Source organism: Parus major, chromosome 20 (genome assembly GCF_001522545.3).
Source record: "Parus major isolate Abel chromosome 20, Parus_major1.1, whole genome shotgun sequence".
In the NCBI taxonomy this organism is placed as follows: domain Eukaryota; kingdom Metazoa; phylum Chordata; class Aves; order Passeriformes; family Paridae; genus Parus; species Parus major.
In genome coordinates, this window is record NC_031788.1 from 9,211,497 (window position 1) to 9,225,980 (window position 14,484).

Below are 14,484 nucleotides of genomic sequence, written 5' to 3' on the forward strand. Positions count from 1 at the left end.
CATACAGAGAACACAAATACAATGAGCTTTCCTGCAAGTAGAGACGGAGGGGAGCCACGTGTAGTAACCACCTCAGCTCTCATTCAGTCGTAGGCTTTCCTTCCTTCATTTGAACAGGAAATGAAACTATGAAGTATTTTTATTCACTCTGCTACTGTCCCCTTTTCCAGAAGAGGGAGCCAAGTCATGGCAAATTGCAGCCAAAAATGTAAACCATTGTTCAGCGTATGTTGGGTTTTTAAACTGTATGTTTGGAGTTGTTAACTTGAGGTAGCAGGGGAGATGAGCTCTGATGTAACTACAGAAGTGAAATTCATGTAACAAGCTCAGAAAAGAACTGAAGAGGCCTTGGGCAAGGTAGATTAACCACAGATCCAGAAAACTTAGGAACTCACAGCCAGGTACAAGGGATCTTGTGTTCAGTCTCAGGGCCGAGGGGTGCAAACATGTCCAACACTGACACTGCAACAATGAATCATACTTTTAGTAAGTTAGTAGTCGATTTGGAAATCAAGCACAAGTTTTCATTATTTTTGTACTCGTTGGCTCCTCTCCTTGTCCTGCTCCTGTCACCTCTTCAATTAGGAGCTTGACTAATCTGCCTCCCAGATAAGAAGTTACTTTCATTGTCCAAACCAGCTGCAGTTGAAAGTGTTTGACTGCAACATACATCACATTCACATAAATAAGTTTAAAGAGTAAATATACAGCCATCGTTCCTTTCACTGCTGTATTATTTTCTACAAGCAAACCTCCCACCAAGCTGATTAAATGACAAATGGAATCAGTTCAGAGGACAGGTGCTAACTAAAGAAAATAATCTTACACAAGAACACAAGCTCCTCTCATTTTTCCTATGTTCAGCTTAACCTGTCAAAAGATTAAACCAAACAAAAGTTTATTGGGTTGATATTTGACCTGACATTTACTATCCCTATAGTTTATCCATACAATGGTTGAATTATTTGAAGATTTTATGAAGTTAAACACAGATTAGGATTAAATCCTGAAAGGGTGTGAAAGGAGCAATAGGCTCATACGTTCCATGAAGGACAACTGCTGTCTCCTGACAGGACAGTGACTGCAGCTTCAAAGTTCCACAACCCAGAGCAGTTTCAATGCAACTTCTCCACACAATAAAGAAAACACTTGTGGGTTTCTACTGCCAAATAATCCAACTTGGCAAAATTACTAGGCAGCAATACACTGAAAAAAAGCAAATTTTCAGAGAAGTTGGCAAACAGCCTGTTTGTAAATGAACAGCAACTTCCTTACAGCAATTGATCCAGGTGAGATAAGGGAGCAGATATTGTTGGAATGCTCATGTAACTACTGTTGCAACCATGTTGTCATCTTCATAAAGAACACGACAACACGCAGGGCCTTCTCATCTGAGGTGCTTGAAAACATCAACCTGCAGCCCACCAGTGGTTTGATCAACTTTGTGCTTAACTTAATCAGGTGAAAGCAGGAGAGGAGTAGAAGGGAATAGTTTGTAGCACCTCAAGGTGCCCATGCCGTAGTACAAATGGTTTTGAGGGTGCTGTTCATGAGCTTTGTGTTCTGTCTCTGCTCAGCTGAGCACTCCAAGCGCCGAGCAGGGCTGGGGACATTCTCACACAAAAGCTACAAACCCTCCTCGTCCCTTTTTGTTAAGGACAGCAGAGCAGAAACAATTCCTGACACAATGTCGCTTCTGGAGGGAAGAGAGAGCTACAGTGCAGGTCAGAACCTGTAGCCTCAAGGCAGATTTGGGGCAAAGAGGACTCCATATCCTGTTCTATTCTGGCTCTCAAGGATGCTCTCAGCCGTGGCTGACAGCAGCAGCCCCGTTTCCCGTGAAGACACAACACACAGGGATCCAACTCCATTTAATGAGCTTTGTAACCCACTTGGACACAAGGTGGTTTGAAATAAGTCCAACAACACTCAGCTAGTCAAGGATTTTTTTAAGTAATGCCTTTAAGCTTATACTCAAGCATACAAAGCATAGATTTTACAAATTAAAAACAATAAAATCATCCTGGAATAATGTAGTGGCTTTTCCTGTACTTACAAGGAGTGGAAAGGAGGCAGAATTCTTTTCAATTTATCTTTAATGTGGGTGGAAGAAGCTGAAAGTGTTTCAATTAAATCATCTTAGAGAGGGGTACTTCACCTGGCTTAAAGGTGTATGTTTGCCTCTTCAAAGGTCTTGAGAGGAAATGCTTTACTCAAAACTCTGCTGTTAAGTTTCTGTGCAGCAGCCTCTGCTTTTCCAGCTATATAAAATTAAACAGTTCAGTAAGTATTCCTCCAAGTACCACCACAATTTTATCTTCAGGGATGTCTGTGAACCCCCACCCTTCCAAAACCCCTCCTTGGTACAACAGAAGCAGCCACAGCTCAGCTTAGATTTGACAGGCAGAAACAAAACACGGGAACAGCACAGACAGTTACAGGAAGGTGATGGCTTTGGGAAAAGGAGGGAGATTTGTAGCCTAATCAAAACACACCTGCTATGCAGCCTTTCTGCAGAGGTATAAGACAGGATATTTTACAATCCAGCTTCTCCACATACATGGCATGAATGAAAAAGTCTTATTTGCTTTCACCAAAGGCAAGGCTGGGGGAGGATGAGTGCACCACCTCTAATGACCACACCTGTCTGCCAACGTCGGGTTTGGAACAAATCTTCTTACAAAAGTTATTTTCATATTCTTCTAAATTCAGTGGAACAAAATATGTATTTTTACACTAAAGCAAACTGATCAAAGTGGAATTTAATGGTATTTGTTAAAGTGGTTATCTAACAAAAATGGGTTAACAAAAGCCCATTCATTAGTAGTCACCAAATAAGACACTTCTCATGCATATGACAAAAATTCATTTGTGTACTGAGACATCTGTTTACTGTGTACAATATTTCCATAAATTATAATATGTTTCACAGCCCCTACCATTCAAGAATATTTCAAACAGATTATATATTATATTTGTATATGCAAACTATTTTATATACACTAATATAAAGATCCTTAGAAGTACCAATATCACTACCTTTATGCTTTCTCTAAAATGCATAGCTTTCGAGTATCTTCTTGCAGTTACCAAAAACTTTACAGATTAAAGCTGCTTATCAATGTGGCATGTTCATAAAAACAAAGTGAAATAGATCTAGACTAATTTTATATTAAACCCCTTAAAAAAGTGTTTATTTTTTAATGGAAAAAAAAACAAGCTAGTGGAAATTCAAGTAATCTATGCTCAATCATTGCCCAAATACTCGATGGAATTAAGGTAGCGTTCTAGGAGGACAGTGAACTTCTCACCCAGGGCCATAATACTGCATTTCTCATGGAGAAAAATGCTCATCGTGCCACAAAACCGCAACCACTTTCCACTTCACCCAGGAGAAGCTTTACAGGAGATTCAACAACACAAGTGTCAGAACACAGAGGAAAAGCTGATCAGTCCTACATGAAGAAATTAGAGCTATTCCAGTTTTGTTTCTGCAGTTTGTTATTAAACAAAGTTACATTAACCATACAGTTTCTCACAAACTAAAAGTTATACATGGTTTTCAGACATCAACCGACTTAAAAAAAAAAAAAAATTAAAAAAAAAACCCAAAACAACCAAACCCACAACTGTTAAAAGTTTGTTGTTAGAATAACCAGCCTGGGTGAAGGAAAGCCAGACTGCTGCTGTAGCTGGGGGGCTACTGATACCTTGCTTGTTATATATAAACTTGTAGACCTCCCTACCACAAATGCCACAAAGTGGAGAACAGAACAATCAGTAAGAAATGGGAACAAATGATTTTGTTTCATCCATCATCTCGCTTAACCTTGGTGCTCTGCATCTCTCACAGCTGCTTAACAAACAATGGCTTCCCCCCCAAAACAGCTACACAAGTAAACAGTGTTCACAGTAATGCAATCAGTAACAGGTTTTGTTAGTTCCCCTAAGCCAAGTGTATCTGCAAAGCTTTATACAGTTTAATGCATTAAATATTCCAGTAAAATTAAGTGAAAACTAAGTTTCATTCTACAGGGTAATACCTACCATACAAGACTAGATTATGTACAGTATGGGACTGGTGTGACAACTGCCTGTGTCTCATGATGTTAAATGTTTCACTCATCAGCTTGCTCTGTGCTGGGCAAAACTTGATCTACAGACCTAAAAATCTAGAGATAGATTTGGCAAGATTAGTACTTCCTACCACTGGGTATAAACCAGTGTGCAGCGCTGCAATCACTCGACCAGAACATCCCATACCCAGAAGATTACAATTTGTTGACTTGAAAGTCTGGACTTCACATTGAAACTATAGTTCTAACTGGAGTGAGGACAGTCAGTAAACAAATACAGATGAGGATGAACTGCATCTCTTCAGAAAGGTATGGAAGAAGTGAGAAAATGCAAATTTCTGGTTTTAGACAGCCCTGCTTTGCTTAGCTCAAGGCATAAAGACAGCCCAAGTAGCTCTAAAACTACAATTCTTATTCAGCAAGCATGAAGGCAGATCCTGCACAAGATGATGCATCAGAGGCCTCCACAAGCATCTCTCCCCACCACTTGTTTTTCTAACACGAGTCTTTCAGCTTACAGACATCCAGTGGCCCTCAAAGCTTTAGCAGCCACCTGGAATCACTGCAAATTTAACATAAAGGGGAAAAGGCCCCTGTTTAAAAAACCCTCAAGTGCCTCTGGGGCCATTTTGGTCATTTTTGAATATTAAGAGAAAACCTATTTTCATCAATACTCCTCCTGAAAAGATGGGTCACTGATCCATTATGAACATAGCTCTCACCATATAAAGCACCAAGAAGTCAGAAACAAGGAAGAAAAAAACAAAACAAAACAAAAGTCCTTAAATTATGATTTACAAGTTTGTACACTATTTCCTAAGCAAAAGTTCGACCTTACTGCAAAGTTTATAGATGAAAACTTGACCAGTTACTTTTAAGGGGAATGTATATCTGGCTATAACTTAAAGGTAGAAAATATTCACTGTTCTATATACACATTTCAAACAGGAGACAGTTAAACTGAACAGTTGCCAATATAACTCCATATTAACTCACTGGCCACTAAACTAGGCATCAGCAGCCAATTAGAAAGCTTGAGTTCTGGATTTTTAAAAATGCTATTTTTCCTGTCCTGTTTAATTGGTTTTTTTTAAAAATGTATTATAGTGCATAGCCTAAGTCAGACTTCCAAAGAGATACAGCGCCTTTCAATGCAGTTTTTGCAGCATTTAAAAGGGACTTTTCTCCCTTCAAATTAGATGTTCATTGAAAAATCTGAATTGAGTGCTGTACTGTAGTAAAAATATTTCAGTCACAGACTGATATAAATGTATACTGTGCAGTGCTAAGATTTTTTGATGTCCATCTGCACACGTTTTACTTGGGCTCTTCAATTGTCCCCTTGCTGAGGTCTGTCATTTTGGGGTATTTCACTTTCTTCTGGTCCAGCTCATTCTGAGCCCACAGTAGTAGTTTCAGTAACTTTGCCAACTTGGGTGTTGATTCACGATTTTCATAGTCTAGAACAGCTTGATTAACCTCACTCCATACCTGGAAAAGAAAAACTGGAGTTCAATGACAGTTTTCATATAATTAACACTGCTAAAGTCATGCAGACACTGGGAACATCACACCTAGTGTGCTAATTCCTCAGGAATGGCCAGGACAAAGCTCCACAGACTACAAGCCTGGAGAATGCAAGGAAGAGAGCCAAGCAGTTGAATACATTCGGAATATATTAACACCATTTTTTTAAATTTTGCTCAACAAACACTTCTGTTCTTTTGCATATCACTATGTAAGTTTTTTCTAAGCATTTCAAAAATATTTAGATTTTATTTTCAAAACATACATATAAAAGACATCAGTTCCCTTTGAGAAAGGACTACCTTCTGTCGCTGCATCATGTTCAGCAAGTCTCCAAATGGTGATTCTTCGGGATTATCAAAGGCAAGCAGAGCCAGCGTGCGCTCCATTTCTGTCAGGCATTCCCTGCTCTCCTCCCCTTGTTCTGCTAATTGGGTCTGAGCAAATTCCAGAGCTGCCTCTGTCTCACGCTGCCGAATCAGTTCAATCAAGTGCTGTTGCTACACACGAAAGACACAGCAATATTAGCCCAACAAATTAACAAATCTCCATTATTTCAAGCCTGGAAGATTCAGACACTGGTGTGTAATTTGAGACAAACATTAATCTGTAATTTGACAGTTTGAGGTCAATTTTTCTCAATGTGTGAGACAAGGAGCAGCAATTTGGCTGCAAAATCTACTGAAAAAGGGAACTTGGTGCTTTTGAGTAACAGGGTTAGAGAAGACGGATTACTAAAAGTTACTATGTTAATAACTGTATATGGTGGCTCCTGTACCATGCCACAAAATTTCCCATTGCTACAAAAAAACGGCCAAGAACATCCACAATTTCATCCATGTTCAATCACAAATCTCCAACATAACCTTAATTTCTTCACTACTTTTCCCATTCTCTCAGCAAACTCTAAGACAAAGATAAAAGTTTGCCACGTGTCCTCACCTGCAAATGAAAGTAGAGATATCTGTTGGTATCCAGCAGCTCTGGATGGAGGCTGTTTATCAAGGCAATGGCTTCCTGGATCTGTCCTTTCAAGATCATCTCACGGATTTTTATCCTTTCATCCAGAGTCTCTAAATCCACACTGGGTTCAATTCCAGACTCCATCCGAAATTTCTCTGCTGCTTCTTTAAAGCCCTCTGAAATAGGAATATTTTACCCATAGAATGTATTGTATGAAACACTTCAGAAGAAAACCTATCAGCTTAAATGAAAATATTTGTGTGTTGCTTGTGCAATTTGGGGGTTTAAAGATTAACCCAAAATTGTGAAAAATTCTTCTCTATATACAAAGTCATTTATCCAACAGGCATCTAAGAGTAAATGCTTAATTCATTCTGAACTCATGTATGCTCACTCTCCAGGGAAGCAATTTGCAGTGCAATACCTTTTAACATGGAAGCCTGTTTTATACTTAAATAAAGCACTGTGCTTATTGCAAAATGAGATTGTGAAAGTCACATTTTCAAGTGGGTGGTTTTGCTTTGTCCTCCAGCCCCAGATCTGTTAACACAGATCCAGCAGTTTTTCTGAGATAAAAACAGACAAGAAGAAATAAATTTGCTTTCTTGTGTAGCATTTAATGTTATAAAAGTTTTTTAAATCCCAGGTCCTGCATTCATAAGACACAAAACTGATTTACACCACCCACTAAGATGCTCTTCCTTCAACCTAGAGAATTTACCTACGCTCAGTGTAAACAGGGGTGTAGATGGATACAAACGCCTCCGCCCTAGCACAGCTTCCTGGGATGGCATGCACCTAATTACTAGCAACAATTCCCAAAGGGTTTGGGTTGTTCCAAATATAAAGGCAGGCCCTGTGCTGAAGGGGTTAATATTCTGGTCCCAGATTATTTTGACAATCATGCCCTTTCGGAGTTTATCTTTCTGCCCAGTTAAAAACTTGCTTCTGATAGTTGTTCTTGCAGCTTTCAGACTGTTATTTAACAACAGCAACTTATCTTGAGCTGTTTCAATGGCACAAAAAAGGACATCACGGAGAAGCAGGTCATGTTTACAGCACTGCAGAAAACACTTTGTTTTCTCTATCATTTAGCAGGAGAGTTCAGGCTCATAAATGTCATCTGTATTCCATGAGAACTGCTCAGTCTCTGATTCTTTGTCGGTCTGCAGCTAAGAGAACACCAGAGCAGTTGGGCTTTGCTAAGAGAAGCCAACAGCAATCACAAAATTCTCACAGCCCTTCATCCAGTTCCATATTTTACCCCAAAGAGATAGAGTATGTGACACACATTAAGAGCCTCCAGGCATTACCACCCATTTTTACCTGTGACAAGGTAGTTCATGATAAGGCGGTTCATGTCTGCTCTCTGGATATGTAAGTTATTAAGCTTTTCCATCCATTCATCTTTCGTGATTTCATCAGGTTTTTCTGCATAACTCATCCTGGACTCCAACTACAAAAGAAAAGCATCTCAATATGATTCAAGAAGAAATAAGTTTAATGTGTTTAAGAATTGTGTTACTGCCATCTTTAGAGTTTTCTATGAGATCTTTTAAATTAATACTCCAAAATTGACCCTTTAATCTTCAACCAGAGTTTTGCATTTTTTTCCTCCTCATTCCTGCACTCTTCCATATATATTTGCCAGGCTTTAAAGCTTCTTTCAGAAATCTCAGAATAAAAAATTTAAATACCATCTTCTTCTACTTACTGTTAAATCCACTCCATGTAAATCTTGCATAGAATTTACACAGGACATACAGCATCACAGTATGAAACCAGCGAATCAGAGTTTGACAGCCAGCCATGAAGACTGTGACAAACACAGCAATGCCTACGTAAACAGTATCCGCATTAAATCTTAACCAAAACTTCGGACAGCTCCCTACATTGCACAGCTACAAAACTGTACATGGTATATTACCCTGTGTACAACTCTGGGTAAGAGTTTAAAGCTTTACACCAGCTCAGCTTTGCTGTCCCCAGAAGTTCTCCTGTCAGCGCTACTAAAACGTTATATCCACTATTTTTCTAGACAGTATTTTTGTTCGGATTGGCAGGCAAAGCATTTTACCAAAGCCGCATTTAACGAGGTAGACCTCAAACTCACGACACGGGGGCAGCGAAAAGGGAGGGCAGGTGGCCACAACAACAGCAACAGGCACCGCCACTGTGTCAGACAAGACGAGAGCGACTCCTCATCGTGAGCCGCTTCCAACAGGTTCTCCCTTCTCCAACCCGCGGCCGAATGCACCCCGCACCCGGCAACTCCAACAGCGGGAGCGCGACCCGCCCGGGCCCCGTTCGCTCCCGGCCCCGCGTTCTGCCGCCCACAACCGCGCTGGGAGAACGGGGCTCTCGCCGCCCCGGGCTGATGCTGCGGCCCGGCGCAGCTCGCTGCGGCCCCGGCTTCCCCCGCCGCCCCGGCCCGGCCCTCCGCGGGCCACAGGGGCGCTGGGCCACAGGAGCGCTGGGCCCCGCTCGCCACAGGCCCGGCGCCTTCGCGGCAGCGGCGGCGGGCGAGCGCCGGCCGGACCGGCGGGTCCGACTCAGGGTGAGGGCCCCGCTCCCGCCTTGGCCCGAGGCCGGCACGGCCCCCCCGCCGCCATCTTACCGCGCGCACCCAGGGCCGCTCCGACGCACGAACGCGGGGCCTCCGCCGCCTCCGCCGGGCCGCAGGCGCGCGGGTCTCGCGAGAGCGGCGCTCGCGGCCAATCAGCGCGTGGGGAGCGGGCGAGAACACGCGACCGCGGAGCGGAGCCGGGGCAGCGCTGAGGCGGCGGGGGCGGCCACGGCGGCCATGGTGGACACGGAACCCTGAGGGACGCGTCCGCCTCCTCCTCCTGCCTTGCACGTCCGCTCCCCGTCCGCCTCACGGCACAGACCGCCGGCCCGGTCGCGAGCAGCGAAGGTGGAGGCTGATCCGGGCCGTGCTCGGCGCAAAGGAACCGCCGTGTGGGGCGGCGGCTCGTGCGCGGACACAGCGGGGCCGGTGCGAGCAGCGGTTGTCAGGAGCGGCCGTGGGAACCTGCCAGGGAAACGGGCAGGCAGAGCCTGCGATATCCCTGTGCAGCCCCGGCAGTTTCCACGTGTGTTGATCGGCTGGGCTGGGTACTGTCGTGGCTGAGGATTGATGGTCTCTGTCAAAACGCCTAGTGGCTGCTGAGGCGTTGATGAACCCGCTCCGGGGTTTATAGGTCACTGCAGAAAAAGCAGGAACACAATGTTGCCAAAATAGGTTCTTGCACCCGGTGAACTAGAAGCCAATCCACACATAGAGTCGAGGTATTTATTTACAGTTCTGTGCAGAAATGGGTGCTGGGTGGCAAATCCACAAAGCCGGCGCACCAACTATCAATATTTCTTACTATTTATATATTTTAGCAAATGAGTTAGTGTTCGTTGGCTACAAGTTGATTAATCCGCATGCTCAGTTTGGATCCATCAGTGGTCACGATCTGCCCCTGCCCTAATTACCTTTAACCCAGTTGGAGCTGATTTCAGAACAATTGCTGAATTGGCTTTATTAGTGTCTTCCTTATCTTGGAGTTCAGCCAGATGGCCTTGTGGCCCACGAATTCTGCATTCTTTGTGTCTGCTATCATTGGTACATTCTTTTTACCAAACTTTGTTAACTTCTCCAAAACTTCAAAGAACATCCTCCCTTCAGAAAATTTTACATATTCCAAATTTTGCAACAAAACCAAGATTTGTGCATTTAAAATGCATTTAAATTAAGGCTTAAAATGTACACTTGTCCATGTGAAATGCTGCAAATGCTACTCCTCAGGAAAATGTACTTTCATTCACTTATGGGGAATATGTTCACAGTTGTACATTTTTCACTCGATTTTGTAACTGTAATGAAGCCCAGGCTCAACAACTCACTTTCATTACAACTGTGCTTATATTGAAACAGAGGAAACCTACAATGTAATAAATAATTTATTAGAACCGTAGAATATCCCAAGTTGGAATAGATACACAAAGAACATAGTCTTAAGTCCTGATTCTATGCAGAGTATCATGGCCAGCTGCATTTCATCAGGAATCACAGTGGTGGGAAAAGAAATAATAAGCTTCAAACTGACAGAGAGTGAGGACACCTTCCATGTGATGAGGTTGCTCCAAGCCCAGTCCAACCTGGCCTGGAACACTGCCAGGGATGGAAATCTTGATCCATCCTTTTTTTTTCCCCTACTAATGCTCTGAGTGCAATGAAAATTCTGCATGTTTGGGGAATTGAGCAGTATCTTGAGTAATAAATTATATATATTTTATACTCTATGAAGATCCAAAGCTATGCAACAATGCAGAGGAAAAGGTTTCCTACATAATTTTCTCTTTTCCTAGCACCAAACACTCTCTTTCAAAAACCTTTGCAATTCTCCCAAAAGCTGGAAAAAACCCTTTCTTCTATTGCTCAGGGAAAACCTTACAGGATACTCCTGTGACTCCCATGTTGGATTAAAATGCATGACTACTTTGGTCTTGGGAAATTATCCCCAAATTTGGCTTCCATATGCCACAGTCATACAAGAATCTTACTGTGATAAGGGCAGTAGTAACATGAAAAGTTGGATTTTTGGCGGGCAAGATGACAAAATTGAGATTAAAAGAAATTTATAATAACTGTAGGTGCAAATTATAGATTTTTTTTTTTACATGAATTAGAATTTTTTAAATCCTAATTTCAAAGAGGTGTTTTGATGACTAATATTTGGAGTTACATGGAGTGAATTCCAAACTAAAGTCACTAATTCCAGGAGAAGTCACAAAAATGCTTATATTGAAGGGAAGGAATTTACTTAGAATTAGAGAGCGGGGAAATTCTGCAAGTTTGCCCCAGCTGGTAAAGAAAGGGTTTACTTTATTTATATGAACGTGATTAACCCTCATTAAAGTATTTCTCTATGTTCATCTAGTCTTTTTGGAAAATAAGTACCAGGAGCCTTGGAGAATCAAGAATCCTGAAGAGGCATTACCTTGACACCTGACATGTCTATTTTGTGATGTGCAGAGCTCTGAGGACAGAGGCCTTTTTCCACTAAAAGAAAAAAAGGTAAAGTTGGAGCACAGCCAACAGAAAGTAGTCTCTTCTGACTTAAATGTATTAATTATCTGTTAAATACAACAAAATGGCCGGAGACTGAGGAGGGAAAAGGACTTGATTGTTTGCTTTCATCTATGCTCTTTTCATGGGCTGATTCTTATCTTCAGTTTTTTCCTAGCTGCTGTAATTGGCTCGCTCAGAGCAATCAGTGGCAGAGAACTGAGGGAAGGAATGAACATAAAATAAGTTGTATTTATATTTAAGGGTTGTGCATCTTCAAACAGTGGTTAAGGGGAAGGTGGGTGAGACGTGACATTGCAGATCTGGGGGCATTGTGCCACACAACAGTGATGTCTTAGTGTCTGTCACAAGGTTTTATGGGTCACACGTAACAACCCTTGTGTGAGACACTGCAAATATAAGTGAGGCCAATTTTAGAAACACAGAGTTAAGAAACACCATTAATTAGGGAAGTCCAAGGCATATATAAGATGTGTCAGCTGCAGAGGCAAGTCAGGGCACTGACCACCCAAAAGGTTTTGGAAGGAAGTGGAAAAAAGTTTTAAGGAGAGTTAGTGCTGAGGGATTTGTAGGTATCTCAACATAAGCTTCTCTGATGTCTAAGGAGGAAAGACACGTAAGGTACTAATTAGACTGTTTTAGAAGCTGATTGATGGTTATTAATCCCTGCTAGGATTTCCCAGCAGAGTTTTCATTTCAAACCAGCAACAAATGATCAGCATGTTACAGGAGAGAAGCCCTAAACTGAAACAAAACTCATAACCAAAAATGCTGCTCCTGCTTTGCTGCCAGAATGAAACATTCAGACCAGTAACCCAGGAGTAAATTCCCCAAATTAAAGGAAATTAGGATGTAACAGGAAAAGAATCAGAAAGACAACGAGGCGGGGAAAGAACTAAAGTGTGCTGATGATGAAGGTGACACATGTTTAGTCAGCAAAGGTAGATCCTCTGACTGGTTTTAACACAAAGATGTAGAGGTTTTGTGGTTGACGGTGTAGTGTGCTCAGGTGGCACTACTGGGGGTGCAGATTGAATCAACGTTATGTTGAAGTGGTTTAAGCCTCTTACTAATTGTGTGTAAGAGGAATTTAATACCTGTTTCTCTGTAGGATTCCTTATGGCAGGCATCTCCCGTTCACTGCTGCTGTGCAATTCCTTGTTTTTCCTGGTCCCTCTCTGTTGGTGTGTAATTCCTGGTTTTGAGCACTCCCTAGATGCTAAATTTATCCATTAAAAGCATCTTATTAGCTTTTCCCAGAGCATAAATCACAGAGCAGCTTGATCTACCAAACCCTAAGGTATTTTCCCTCCATGTGATTTCATTTATTGCAGCTCTGTAGCTGCAGAACAAAATCTGAATTCCTGCTTACCTGTAATTGTGGTGTTTTGTACTTTTGCACAGGACTCTGTTGTGGTTTTTTTACCTCTTGGTGTTCTTGGGTGAAGTATTAAAACTGCCCAGCTGGAGAAAGAGGCTGACTATGCTAATAGCAGGTTTTCCAGCATTATCCTGAGCTTTTGTCACTAGAAGTCTCATGAATAGATTCCTAAAAGATGTAATCAAATTACTTGACAGAATCCTGTAATTCTGTAGAATTATTTCTAGGTAGGTTTTTTTTTAAACTATGCTTTCATTCCTTAATCTCTGTATCTACCTGGAATCCACCTGAAACATGTGTTATTCAACCCATGAGGAAAAACGTGCAGGATCAGGGGTAATCAAAGAGCCAAACCTCACGCCTTCAGCTGTCTAAATTCTCTTCAGGTTTCCAGGTCAGGAGTCTCTGTATGGTGTTGGGGGTCTTTTGTACCCCTTGGGATCCCTCAGTGACTGTCAGGTGTGGATGTTCCTGGGTGCCAGTGCCCCAAAAAGCGACAGAAGGAATTCAAGGCGTAAATGGAAGTTCCTTCTCTGTAGCTATTTGTTGCAGCTTGGATTCTGCAGTGGTTTTTGAGTAGCTTATTCACTGAGGAAGGATGTTTCCTGTGGAGGTATTGGATGAGTAGATTCAGAGAACATTTCACTCCCAGCACTCAGTAACTTGGTGCCCGAGGAAGGCATTACAACAGCAATTTGCCAAACAGTGTGAGTGGAACAGAAAACCCAACCAAATCCCAGTGGTATGTGCACAGGTGGGGAGCACAGCTGCTGTGAGCAGGTGGCTGTGCAGCAGCAGCTTGGCTCCTCTGCCGTGTTCCTCCGCTGCCCGTCCACCCTCACGAATCATGGCCAAAGCTGCCGTTCCCGGGATCAGCTCGGGTTTGCGAGCGGAGAAACGGGAACGGGCCTAAGGGAGCCCTGAGGGGCGCGGGGAGCGAGCGCAAATGCGGACAGGCGCCACGCCATGTGAGGAATGGCCGCCATGGCGCTGAGGGTCCCGTGTGAGCACCGGCAGCCCCCAGGAGCGGTGGCCATGGCGCTGAGGGTCTCGTATGAGCACCGGCAGCCCCCAGGAGCGGTGGCCATGGCGCTGAGGGTCTCGTATGAGCACCGGCAGCCCCCAGGAGCGGTGGCCATGGCGCTGAGGGCGGGACCGCCGGGTCCTCCGAGAGTCCCGCGCCAAGGGCGGCGCTCTGGCCCCGCCGCCGCCATCTCGGTGTCGATGGTGGCGGGGGCGGGGCGGCCCCGCCCAGCGCTGCCGCGGAGCGAGGAGGAAATGGCGGCGCGGCGCGGCTGAGACCCTCGGCGGCCGCGGCGAGAGCCCCCCTTCCCTGCTCGTGGTGAGTGCGGGAGGCGGGTGGGGGAGCACCGGGTCGGAGGGAGAGTGGGAGCGGGGCCGCCGCTGCGGCAGGGAGGTCGCGGGAAAGGCGTCCTGGCTGCCTTTGGGTTCGCTATAAA

At 43.6% G+C, this 14,484-nt stretch overlaps 2 protein-coding genes and 1 long non-coding RNA gene across 6 annotated transcripts in view; 2 read left to right on the forward strand and 1 right to left on the reverse strand.

Annotated features, from left to right (window-relative positions):
- Nucleotides 1-1,854: 1,854 nt before the first annotated feature.
- GID8 (GID complex subunit 8 homolog) lies at nucleotides 1,855-9,267 on the reverse strand. Of its 4 annotated transcripts, none has more exons than XM_015647245.1 (5): nucleotides 9,184-9,267; nucleotides 7,893-8,022; nucleotides 6,546-6,742; nucleotides 5,906-6,103; nucleotides 1,855-5,567 (listed from the first exon to the last, which is right to left on the reverse strand). In XM_015647245.1, the coding sequence occupies exons 2-5, from the start codon at nucleotides 8,008-8,010 to the stop codon at nucleotides 5,394-5,396; spliced, it is 687 nt and encodes a 228-aa protein (XP_015502731.1). In that variant the 5' UTR covers nucleotides 8,011-8,022; nucleotides 9,184-9,267; the 3' UTR covers nucleotides 1,855-5,393. The 4 variants fall into 4 exon arrangements, with proteins under 4 accessions (XP_015502731.1, XP_015502734.1, XP_015502733.1 ...); XM_015647248.1 differs by having other exon boundaries at nucleotides 9,193-9,245; XM_015647247.3 differs by lacking the exon at nucleotides 9,184-9,267 and adding an exon at nucleotides 8,680-8,823.
- A 105-nt stretch (nucleotides 9,268-9,372) lies between these two features.
- On the forward strand, nucleotides 9,373-11,735 carry LOC107213154. The gene is made up of 2 exons (XR_001524647.3): nucleotides 9,373-9,854; nucleotides 11,495-11,735. It is a non-coding gene; the product is annotated as an uncharacterized LOC107213154 (long non-coding RNA).
- Nucleotides 11,736-14,260: 2,525 nt separating this feature from the next.
- Nucleotides 14,261-14,484, forward strand: part of DIDO1 (death inducer-obliterator 1) — a 48,118-nt gene continuing 47,894 nt past the window's right edge. Inside the window, exon 1 of the mRNA XM_015647219.1 lies at nucleotides 14,261-14,366. The gene's annotated coding sequence lies outside the window, so the exon portion shown is untranslated. The remainder of the gene's footprint in view (nucleotides 14,367-14,484) is intronic.

Excerpts from the sequence above, each read along its gene's own strand:
- GID8 (XM_015647245.1), bottom strand. The coding sequence starts at position 8,010 with ATGAGTTATGCAGAAAAACCTGATGAAATCACGAAAGATGAATGGATG. Across the intron at positions 6,104-6,545 it reads ATCTCTACTTTCATTTGCAG|CAACAGCACTTGATTGAACT; the intron begins GTGAGGACACGT and ends TTTCGTGTGTAG. Across the intron at positions 5,568-5,905 it reads ACATGATGCAGCGACAGAAG|GTATGGAGTGAGGTTAATCA; the intron begins GTAGTCCTTTCT and ends TTTCTTTTCCAG.